Genomic DNA, 12,019 nt, shown 5'->3' on the forward strand with positions numbered 1-12,019 from the left:
TCTCCAAATGGGCCGGGCTATCAACCATGTGCGTCACCATCTCGGAGGGAGGACCCAGCGCTTTATAGGCATGTAACGGAGAGCTGGGGAGAGAGAGAGAGAGACAGAGCTCAATAGCTCCGCGCACAGAAGAGGGCTCCTTTATAAACGGCTATATTTACTTATCCTAGACGTATTTCCTGAACTCGCACAATTGGTCGAGCTAGAGGCTGTGCTGGGGTATTTATAAGGTCGAGGTACCTCCTACCATTCAAACTTGTTCATGTCTCTGAAGCGCAACTTTGGAAGAGCGACAGTAGGTGCACACAACCTAGTGCGATACAGTAGGTGAGCAGAAGGCTCTCACACACTATTGACGAGAAATAACCAACTATTTATTGCATCTCACGATGGCCTTATCCGGAGTAATGCTGCCGTCTTTTTCAACATTTTCAAACCAAAGGGAGAAATGTTGGGATAATGTAAGTATGACACCTTTATAATTCCTAAAATGTTTGACGCTGATCCACCTGTTTTGAGCTCAACTACTGAATAGCACGGTGTCTAATAGCTCTCTCTTCTCCGTTCTCCTTGCAGAGGTGGAAAAGTGAAATGGAGAAGCCGATTTCTTCCAGCTGCTCCATGCTCGAGATGATCCAGAACATGGACAGCCACGGCAGAAAGGACGACGAAGATCTGAGCAATTACTTGGATCTGGAATTTATTCTCGCCAACACCACCGGATCGGATAGCGCGGCGCCGCTTGGAACAGGTGCGGAATATATTGGCTCAGCTGATCCGAGCACCCTGTACACCGTCACGGGGAACACCATGCCAGGCTACCATCCCGCGGAGCAGGGCAGCCCTCCTCCTCCATACAGCACCAGCCTCATGGCAGAGCTACTGCAGTCCGAGGGCGACGGGTATGGCATTACGCGCGGCGCCGGCATGCAGGGCAGATTTTATGTCAACTCGACATCCTTTCCCAGGCAGGACATTCTTGATAACATCAAAGTCGAGCCATCTATGGACGGTTACGGGCCAGTTTTGGGCATGGTGCCCCAGAGCTGCCAGAAAATCAAGCAAGAGGGCAACGTTTCGTGCATGATGTCCTTCGAGCAGCCGCGCGTCGCCATCTCCCCGCGCGCAGCGAGCAGCATGACGCCGCCTCTCAGCCCGGACGACCAGGCCAACTCCGACCGCCAGGCACCGATGCGTCACTCCATGAACTTCCCACAGAAGTACCACTCATCACCGGCGTACCCACACCACCCCGCGCCTCCAGCTGCCCAGATGCAGATCCCCTATCAAGGTGCGCACCAGTTCGGCATGTACGAAGAGGGCCTCAACATGCAGCCAAACGCGCAGAGGGTTTTGCTCACACCCCCGTCGTCTCCACTCGAGTTACTCGAGTCCAAGCCCAAGAGAGGACGGCGCACCTGGCCGAGGAAGCGCACGGCGACGCACACCTGCACCTTCGCCGGCTGCGGGAAAACGTATACAAAGAGCTCGCATTTAAAGGCGCATCACCGAACTCACACAGGTACGTTTCAAGACTCGTGATGAAAACGCAATTTACGCGCAGCGCGCAAAGGATTTACCGTCTAATATGACAGTTATTGAATTGTGTGTAACAGATATGTGTTAAATGCCCTCATGAGTGCAAATGTTGACATTTCTCTGGTCCTTTGTCTGCGCAGGTGAGAAGCCGTACCATTGCAGCTGGGAGGGTTGCGGTTGGAAATTCGCTCGCTCCGACGAACTGACTCGCCATTTCCGCAAACACACGGGCCACCGTCCGTTCCAGTGCCACCTGTGCGAGCGCGCGTTCTCCAGGTCTGACCACCTGGCCCTCCACATGAAGAGGCACATGTGAAGCATATATGGACTTGGGGGGGGGATCAGGGGGCTGTCTTTCATTACTTTTTGATTCTCTGTGTCTTTTTTATTTAATTTGTTCTTCATGACCAAAGCTTTTTATATATTGATAAAAGTTTAGTGTTATTATTTTCTATTAATGTAGCTGGTACTACCTTGGTTATATTTGAAGGCTTTAGAAAAGCTTAATTTGGGTGTTTGTTTTTGGGCAAACAGACCAACAAGGGGCTGGCCCTGTACTCTTCCTGGACCAAACTGGAGTGCTGTGTTTGTTTGACACCAAAGTGCCTTTCCATTGTGACTGTGTGCTACTGTATAACTTTCCATGGCAGAACCGCCAGGCCGACCAAATAGTCAAGACAAAATGACGTCTTTATGAGGGAAATGCACGTGTGAGTGTGTGTGCGAAGACAATGTTTTGTTATTTAAACTGCCTCATTGTTTTGAATGGCCTGCATAGCAGATACACACCTGTGTTTTATTGGATTTCACTCCGATCTCTCGAGTGCAAAGTGCTGGTCCAGCCCCTTGTACACTATCAGGGCTTGATGTCCTGCGTATCTTTATTTTTTACTGAAATTTATATGGACATTACATGATTTTTATACTGTAAATTGTGTATTTATTGTAAATATTAAAAACAAAAACAAAAAAAACTTGAAATATGATTCAAATGGAGTTCTCTTGATTTTTCATGACACGCTTCGTCACTAAAGATTTTTTTTTTTTGTAAACTTTTTCACACTGTCGCTTAGTGAACCATATCCTCCTACTGCGCATCAACTACTTTGCCTTGCAATAGATGCAGTAGCTTCAAGATCCTGCGGGCAATCAAAGTCCATTAGACTAAATAAGTTGTGCTCTCTGCCAGTCTGAGCCCCATCACAGCCCAGCAGACCTGGTACTACCATTTACACAATGATGCTTTCCAGCTGCGCGACAGGCCCGGCCAGCCACTTGTGGGCTCAGACTATAAATACAAACAGTACATTTCCATAATTACAGAGAGGGAGTGGGGAGACGTCTGGACAGAGGGGCACAGCAGCCCTCGTCAAGGAGCCCATAGACTCCTATTTCTGATGGGTAGAAATTACAGTTGGACATCAAAGAGCCCTTAATACTACAATTACACAGGCAGAAGGCCCATAGCTGCCATTTACAAACAGCCAGGGAGGACAGATTCTGAGGCAAAGTAGTGTCATCTGTCAAGGACTTCATGCCAATAAAGTTTAGTGCAGAGACTAAATCTCACTATCAAGACAACACCACGTCACAAGAGACTGAGTAGGTTGAGTACACAACAGTCGCTTGTATGAAATGTGGTTATAGTTAGCAATACATTTTCTTCCAGTTGCGTAAATGACAGTTGTAAAAGTTAAACAAGCTTCAATAAAACCACACCTTCCTTCACCAGAGGTGCCACTCTGTCCCCCAAAGCAGAGCTTTTTAACAGTCCTGTACTCCGGAAAAACCAAACAACAATGTGGGAACACTGTATGTACTGTCAGGAGAAAACACCACTCCTCACGTGTGGTTTTCATAGGAGAAATACAGTATTTTCTCCATAATTCATGATCCCACGGGATGATCCTTGACTACCATTGAAAGACCAGGGCCCTAGTAGTATTAGGGTTCAGTGGTGCTCATCTTACTAGAATTCATGTAAAAGTGGCTAGAAATATTGAATTCAGCGGTGAAACGCAAATCTAACATTCTCATTTCACTTTTCTGCTTGTTATAGTAACATTCGCTAACGTGTGTGCGCGCATGCGTGCGAGAAAAGCTACCAAGCCTATCCATTAATGCTACCTTGCTTTTTATTATATTAAAAGATACCTATACAGAATATGTATTTCAAATTTGTATTACAGAAGGAAGTCCCAAACCTTGAAGGAATATTTATAATCATATACATTATTGTTACATAATCATGTTGGGTCTGGATAAATAAGGCAGACAACATGTCCATATACATCTGTGGAGGCGTCGCACACATCCGGAGTGACCCAATCACTTATCCTACATTGGAAGAGTGAGCTGCACATTGGATATGCAAACATCATGTGCCAAGAACATCATCAGTGAATACAATGATAATATTACATGGAAGCAACACACAAGGCATTTAAGCCCACATCGTCGCATTAGATTGTGGACATAATTATACATAAGCTGATATGATGGATGTTGTGGGGCTTGAAAGGTGAGATTAGACAGGCTACAACCATCTGCCATCAAGGGTGCTGCCAGGGTGTACACAAGTACAGCTGTTAAATGGAGCACACACAATCTTTAGTCTGTTGTAACAGCATAAGTCAAATCAAACAGGCTCATATCCCCATGGAGGAAGCTGAATTAGCACAGTACCTCACAGAAGCCTTCCAGTGTTGAAAGGTAGCCACTGTGTGGTACAGTCGACTTGTGTTAACGACCTCTAACAGGGAGGGCTGTCTAAGAAAGGACTTCTTGTACATTATAAGCATATTTGGTAGAGTAATAACATAGATCCGATGGAATTAACTTTAACTATTGGGGTGGAAGACAGGCATGGCTCTTCAAATTCAAAACAACTTTATTAATCCGACTAGGGGCCATTAGTTAGGAAGGTGGGTTCTTTAGCTTTCATGATAGCTAGCAATCCCTCTTAAAAGATCAAACAAGGCCCCAACATAAAATGATTGCTGAGAATATTCACTGGTTTATCCTGATATCAACAGAACCGGACTGATTGTGGTACTACTGCTCAGAAATAAATCACAGCATTGGAAACCACAAGGCATAACCATCTTCCTCTTTCGGATACAAAATTAACCTCACATTGAGTTTGATAATATCAACCTACAGACTTCTTCAATCGAAATAAAAAAAGAGGCCATGGTAAAATCAAGAGACCATATTTAGAATAAGAGACCATTACTTAGAATAAAAGAGAACATCCACAGCAACAGTACTGTTAATTACACAGACAGCTCCTAACCTAAATAAGTTCAAATAGTGAATATTTGGGGGTAAACATTTTTCGCCGATATCTGAATGAAGAAAATATTTGCTATTCATTATGATATAAGCTTGAAAAAAATAAAAATGGATTTAATGTTATGTTAACACTCCGATTCCCCTCTCATGCGCAGTCTTAAAGGCAGATGGGTCTTAAAGGCTTTGCATTCCTCTGTTCATTCATCTGCTCCCAAGCAGAGACAGAACACAGATAACCATCTTAATCATTATCAAACAACGTCTGTATTTACGGTTCCAAGACCCAAAAGATCTGCACCAGAAATCAGGAAATCACTTAAGTGTAAGGGTAGAATTCCAAAAAGAACAGTTATTAAAAGGTTATGATACAGTCTATACAGTGCATTTACAGATACTTCAAAAACCACAGATGCATTAGTTCCAGATATAAATAATAAAATGAAATAAAACATTTAAAAAGATTTCCTCCCAATAAAGGCTGAAGCACAGAGAGGCGTCCAAAGTCTTCCCCTCAAAAAAAAACCCACACGGTGCGCTGCAGCCAGACAGCCAACGGGATGCTGACTTAAGTCACTTTTGGACACGGGTCTCACGACGACGGGCTTAAATCAGGCAGGAGGAGGTCTTCACTGTAGTTCAATATTGTGGCAGAGTAGCTGAAAAGCGCTGAGGCTGCAGAACTAAAAGAGCTGAGACGTTCGGTGGATGACGAGTGGATTTGATCAGCAGTTCACAGAGGGCTGTGGGGAAGGCTGCGCTGGTCTCAGCGTTGTGGTCGGGCTGTGGAGATGAGAACGTTAACCTTGTAGAAGTGTCGGTGTTAATGAGCGGAGGCGGGCTGTGGTCTGGTTAGGGTCAGTGTTCAGGCTGTTGAGGGGCGGAGATCGTAGTGTACTAGGAGTCAGGATGCCCAGGGTAGGGAGTGTACCAGGGGCTGTGTGGTCAGGTGCTGGGCATGTCCGCCTTGCTGAGGGCGATGGCCAGCTCCAGGTCTTCCTGTTCCTGGAGGCGGAGCTTCCTGAGTCTCTCCTCCTCCTCCCGCTCGCTCTCCCGCTTGGCCCACTCTAGCTGGTCGCTCTCATTTCCAAACTAGAGAGAGGACAGGGGAGAGACGTTGGAGAGCCGGGCAGGGCGGACCTACAGACGCACGCCGTGTCACACGCACACATCATCACACTAACACAAACACACACTATACTAAACTCCCTCAGCCTCGCACATTTATGTTTTCCAAAGCTGATATTGTAGAATCATTTTAAATTATGTTATTAAAGTTCACAATCATTTGGTCCAAGTGACCGAAAATCACACACATTTTCAATTTAAAAAGGTCAAACACATTGAAATGTGAAATTGGAATTCCAGAATATACCAAAGCAATATCAACATGAACAACAATGGAATTTAAAGGTCCTATTGGTGCACAAGTGTGTTTTAAATCATGGTGTTATTCTGTTTGAAGCATTACCTCATCGAACACTGATTGGACATCATGTAACCATTCAGTGTTCCATTACACCCGATTGGAGGATCTCAATTAAAACAACACTGGTCACCAATCAGAGTGCTCTCATTCAACGTGGACTGGTTCTTTGCATGCAAATAATTCAGATTGGTCACCGCAACTTCGAGTGACCTTACCTTGACATTTTCAGATCCTGGGAATAAAAAAACAAATGGTCTATAACACAACGCTAGATATACAACACACAAATGGCCACACACATTTCACAACATGCTGGCACCAAGAAAGAACAGGTACACAAAAGGGTAAAAGCTGCCATGCCGGTGGTATAGAGTAAAGACGTCTCTAAACGGCAAAGACGGTCAGCCAGTAGCCTATGGCGTGCAAGCTGAACACTCACTGAGGTAGTATAAGTCGTCCTACCGATAGCCTATACTGTAAAACTCATCTTTTCAATTGACTCAAGCCTATTAAACAAGTTATTCAAAGCTTGGTGCGAGTAGCCTAGATGTTTTCCCAAAAAAACACTGCCGGGATATTTTAGCTTCTAGCAACATGTAAATATTGATGAACTGGACGAGCCGGCTACTGAAACTTCCTTCCTGCCAATCACATCAAAGCTAGAGGTCAGAGGTCAGAGAAGACAGAGGTCAGAGAACACGGCGTGCGATCAGCCCCTGAGGTCATGCAGGCGGAGAGACGGGAGGAAGTCGACGGATGACCCTTGCCGAAGCTACGGAGAGGAGCTACATACAAACGCATCACAGTTCTCCAAAGTCAGCCGTGACAGAATAGCAGGCTGCCGTTCTGATCCCATGCCAGCACCGAGGTCAACATTCAAAAGGTCGTCAGAAGTCCTACAGGTTACTGTTAATGACAGACGGAAGATCTAACTACTGCCAGACGAGGAAGACCACTGCTAGTCGTTGGGGCTAACTTTCACCCGACGTACTGGTTGGTGGAAAGACACAGTAAGACACAACAACAACAACAACAGCCACTGAAGCATGGGTTGCCCGAATGAGGAGCAGCGATCTGAAGCCACATCCGATAAGCCCAGAAACACTTTACTACCAGAGTGGTCACACGCAGCGGAAGCAAAACATTCACGGGCCGGAGAGAGAGAGTATCACCAAACTCCACTTACAGCGCTGAAATCAGCAAAAACCCCAGAGGTGTCTTTAGAGGCCTTAGCGGTAACGCAAGACGCAAAAGGATCTTTGCTGCTAGTCTGGTCTCCAAAGGTCTTTCTACTTTGAATGCGTTCAGTGCACTGGACTGGCTCCCTGGGGTTCTCCAGAGGACTACTTTTACCTGCAGGGTTCAAAGAGGTACATACAGCATCATCAACATGGAAAGATGGGCATCATTGCAAATGAGACCTTGGTCTCAATTGGCTCCCCTGGCTAAATAAAAGTTTTAAAAAAAAAAAAAGAAAAAAAAAAGTTCTAAAATGGTGTCAGGTGCTTTCTGGCTAACCGAGTGGGTACGTTATGAAAAGGACACCATGCTCTATTAAAGAGCTCAAATCAAACCGCAGCAGGCGAAGTCAATGACTTGTGACAGCGGCACAGGAAGCCAACCGCTTTGTGAGAGCAGGGGCTCACAGAGAGAGAGAGGAGAGAGAGGGAGGGAGAGAGAGAGAGAGAGAGAGAGAGAGAGAGAGAGAGAGAGAGAGAGAGAGACAGAGAGTGAGTGAGGGCAATAATGGTTGGAGCGTAAAAAAAAAAAAAAAACTAGTGTCAACCACAAAACTGATGTGTGACCTACTGTGACTTCTACAACTATCACATTTCTCATTACTGGTAAATGGCACACGATGGCACAGACACCCTGTCCTTGTCCAAGATGCAACAAACACTTTACAGTAATTACACACTGTGTCGAATGAATGAGAAGAACCGCCATCATTAGGGGAGATAACTAATTTATTGAAATGAACCAGAAATGTACAAACTAAAACGGGTAAGGAGCATGGAGGCCTACCCCACTTGGAGAACTTCATTGTCCCATTTGTGTGTGGCAATGATATGGTCATTAGCTGGGGTCTATAACCCCACCAGGAAGCCACTGAGATGTACAACGCTGTGAAGGCTAATGCCTAATTGCTTGATGGTACCGGCTGAGCTCTCTCTATGGAGCCAGCAGGCGGTCGGTAGCACATGCCACCCTCCCTATAAGATGGCAGGGGTGAAAGTTCACAGAGATGAAGATCATTCTGATGAAGATCTACTTGATCGAAATGTTAAAATAAACTCTTGGGAATAGTCCTTCATATTACTTCCAGTGTGTGGACTTTTTTCATTTCCTGCTGGTTTGTCCTTCACCTGACCCACCCAGTGGATGTGCAAGCTTTTTTCTCTTTCTATCAAAGTTCATAGAGACCCGATTCAAACTGTGGCTTTTTCTGGAGGAGTGACCGACTGACCCTCGTTTACTAAACAGACGTACGACACAACTGGGTGCCCGGTCATTTCCCACGCGAAGCTCAGCATTTATCGAATGTCGCTTACAAATCCTCAAACTGACAGGTATCCATGCGCCAACGGTTTTTATATAAGCTACACAATTACAACATGGATGCTGCCCTGCTTGCACACTGTCCTGTGTGTGAATGTGTGAATTCACATGGGCCAATTTCGTCGTCTGATCTTGAAACGATGCTGAAATTGTAACACCAGGGACGGGTTTCTGGGACCACAGGGATGTTTTAAGTGACAAGTGGTCGGGGGACTTTCTCTTCTTGGCCGAATTACGCATCTCCATGTTGTAAACTGTCACACACAGGACAGTGTGCAAGCAGGGAAGCATCCATGTTGTAATTGTGTAGCTTACATAAAAACCGTTGGCGCATGGATACCTGTCAGAATATGTAAATGAGTACCCTTGAGAGCCAATGGTTCTGGCCTATCTCCTGATTCCTTAGCGTGAGGCAGCTTGATGTAAAAGTACACCCCCCTGGACATGACGTTAGTATGCTCCCTGCTCAGTGCCAAGCAGGGAGGCATTGGGAAATGTTTTTTTAAATAGTCGTTGATATGACTCAGCCGGGGATCGAACCCCCAACCTCCCGATCTCGGGGCGGACACCCTGACTACGTCGGGCCGTGATATTTAAATCATGATCCGTTCTCAGCCGCCAGATTGGTTAATGACAGCCAATGAGAAGTTACGGGGGCGGAGGACGGGTGGCATAGAAAGGACACTCACACAGAGAGGTCCCGCAGGGCAGAGGAAGAGTGACATCGCTGGGGCGACCACAGTGTGTGAGCTGTGGTCAGAGAGGGGCACACGCGTCCAAACTGGAGCGTGGGAACGTCCTCCAGCCAGCGCCATTACCACCAGCGATATTTTACTGACAGGAGAACGATGCCTGTGGTGAGTCGTGCCTCCATCGCTGGCGGTTCTCAGCACTGATACACGCTGCTATTTTTAAGGTTGTAGTATCTGTAGCAACACCTTTCCTGTTTACGCCGTCGAAAGGAGAAGAGCTTGCAGGCTCTGCTCTGCTGCATGAGCACACCAGGCAGGAGAAAGGAGAAGTACGTTCTCACACGCTCGAACCAGGCACACACACAACACGTTTAATAAGACGTTTAATAAGTGTGCCATCACAGATGAGTCCGCCCCCCCCCCCCTCCCACAACAGCAGAAAGCTGACTCAACAGGAGGTTCACCTGACAGTTGCCATCTGCGAGTGACTGGCTGAAGTGACGGATTATTTCGATTTGAGTCAAATCGAAATAATATGAATCATAACGAAGTTCAATATTCTAGTTTGGATTTTAAAATGAATGTGATGGTAGTAAGGCCATGTACAAACACACACACACTCATGCACGCACGCACGCACGCACGCACGCACGCACACACACACACACACACACACACACACACTGTACTTACCATAAGGAGGAGCAGGTCTATTAGGGATATTCTTTTTTGGTGGCAGCATAGGATTGTCTGGCTTCTGATAAAAACACAAGACCAGTGAGAACAGCATCACAATATTAACCAATAGCAGAAGCCCTGCAGATACTGGTTTTATGTTAAGATATTACAAAAACCCAACTGCAACACAAAGAGAGAAAACATCTTTACACACTGGAACTACTACAGGGGAATATGGATGAAAAACACTGCTCTCTGGCACAGCTTTAAGCGTTTCCAATTTGTGGGGCCAAGAGATTACCTTTGACATTTGACTGAAGTCTGCAAATCCACCCTTGCCTCCATAAGGGCCGCTACCAAAGGGGTCCGCTGTTCCAAACACATCTAGGAAAGCAGCACAATGAAAACACATTTATGGAAACATCTAGCGCCCGTTAAAACTTGGCCTCGACCGCACGTTCACATCCATCAGTGCACTTTGCTTATTCTAAAGGAGCTCTATTCTCAGAGCAGGGGGCCCCTATGTGGCACTAGTGCCATTTCGTTTTCCACAGATTTTCCAAAAACCTTCTGTTTCAGCCCGACGTGTGCATTTGATTAACTAATTAAAGGCGCAAGCCGGGCCTCTGTTGGGCTGCGCTGTGGTGGGGATTGTTTTTCAGCGTGGCGGTATGCCTTTGGTCTTAATGAATAAATTGCAGACTGCAGAGAGGCACCGGTGGGGGAAAAAAATAAAACAATCGCAAACTAAATATGTTTGTTGTTTGCGGGACCGTAAAGGGGCGGCATTCATGCGCGCCGAGCGGCCGTTTCATTTCTGTGCCGTAGCTCCTCTCTCTCTCTCTCTCTCTCCCCCCCCCACAGTCGTGTCTGTGTTCCCGTGAGCGTGCGCAGGTTCAGCAGTGCGTAGGAGCGGCGCTGCCCCCTAATTCGAAACAACTTCCCCTCCGTGAATAAGGCATGTGAGTGGTGGGGGGTGGGGGGGGGCGGAGCTCCGCTGGCCGAAGCACTGGAGGTAGTGTTCGGGACCTGTGCTCCGCAGTCACAACCGTTCTGTTATGCTTGGCCCAGGACAGCCTGCTGTTTTTCCAGGGGTTATTTATAGTGGGCCAGCGGTTAAATGCGTGCGTAGCCCACTAAAAATAGACGTCAAACCACAGGAAAATATGAGGGCACAGTGAGTAAAATTGTATGCCACCACTAATGCCCCCCCCCCCCCCCCTCCCAAAATGAAATCAAAATTTAACACGTCACCATGGTAACGGTGAATGAGTGTCTCTGTTGAGTTAGTCTTGCGCAATTCTAACGGTGTCTCAGGCGGCCACCGATTACACTTGGGGTAGTTCTGGTTCTGATAAATGACATTCCAGTAAACCCTGACTGACCCTACTATAGCTACCTTTGTCAGTCTACCTAAAAGTACATTTTCGCCCCCACGCTGTACGTCTGATTCACTCTTCACAAATGTCGTCACCTGAATCCATGGTTGGTTTTGGGCTGGGGTTGGTGGACGTGAAGGGGTCGCTACCCCCGAACGGACTCGGCTGAGAAGGGCACAGACAAAGGACAAACCTTAGACCGATTTCAATTCTTCATTTCCATACACCACATTCCCATGTATTCTGTGAGTAACGTGATAACACCTGCATACCTTGGCAGGGGGGAGAGGTTTTTTACTGAAGGGGTCTGACGAGGCGAAGAGCTCCATCTTGCCGGTCTTCTTGAAGAAGTCTTCGGAGGAGCTGCCTTTGAAGGGGTCGTTCTCTTTGAACGGATCCACCCCAAAGGGATCTGTGGCGGCGGAGAACTCGGTCAGCTAGGGGCTTGGCTA

General features: G+C 46.6%; 2 protein-coding genes across 3 annotated transcripts in view; one reads left to right on the forward strand and one right to left on the reverse strand.

The window, feature by feature from the left end:
- Nucleotides 1-389: 389 nt before the first annotated feature.
- klf2b (Kruppel like factor 2b) lies at nt 390-1,855 on the forward strand (the record flags this gene model as incomplete). The annotated part of the gene is made up of 3 exons (XM_084447002.1): nt 390-461; nt 577-1,522; nt 1,680-1,855. The coding sequence occupies 3 exons, from the start codon at nt 390-392 to the stop codon at nt 1,853-1,855; spliced, it is 1,194 nt and encodes a 397-aa protein (XP_084303128.1).
- A 3,582-nt stretch (nt 1,856-5,437) lies between these two features.
- The window catches only part of LOC311316190 (epidermal growth factor receptor substrate 15-like 1), a 21,445-nt gene continuing 14,863 nt past the window's right edge, over nt 5,438-12,019 (reverse strand). Inside the window, exons 18-23 of one of the 2 annotated variants that reach the window (XM_084446996.1) lie at nt 11,840-11,979; nt 11,663-11,732; nt 10,490-10,572; nt 10,204-10,267; nt 6,475-6,491; nt 5,438-5,922 (exon numbers count right to left, since the gene is read on the reverse strand). In XM_084446996.1, the coding sequence (XP_084303122.1) occupies nt 5,776-5,922; nt 6,475-6,491; nt 10,204-10,267; nt 10,490-10,572; nt 11,663-11,732; nt 11,840-11,979 (521 nt within the window). In that variant the 3' untranslated portion in view covers nt 5,438-5,775. The remainder of the gene's footprint in view (nt 5,923-6,474; nt 6,492-10,203; nt 10,268-10,489; nt 10,573-11,662; nt 11,733-11,839; nt 11,980-12,019) is intronic. The other variant, XM_084446997.1, reaches the window with a different exon arrangement.

This window comes from Borostomias antarcticus (genome assembly GCF_949987555.1).
Source record: "Borostomias antarcticus genome assembly, chromosome: 12".
NCBI lineage: Eukaryota > Metazoa > Chordata > Actinopteri > Stomiiformes > Stomiidae > Borostomias > Borostomias antarcticus.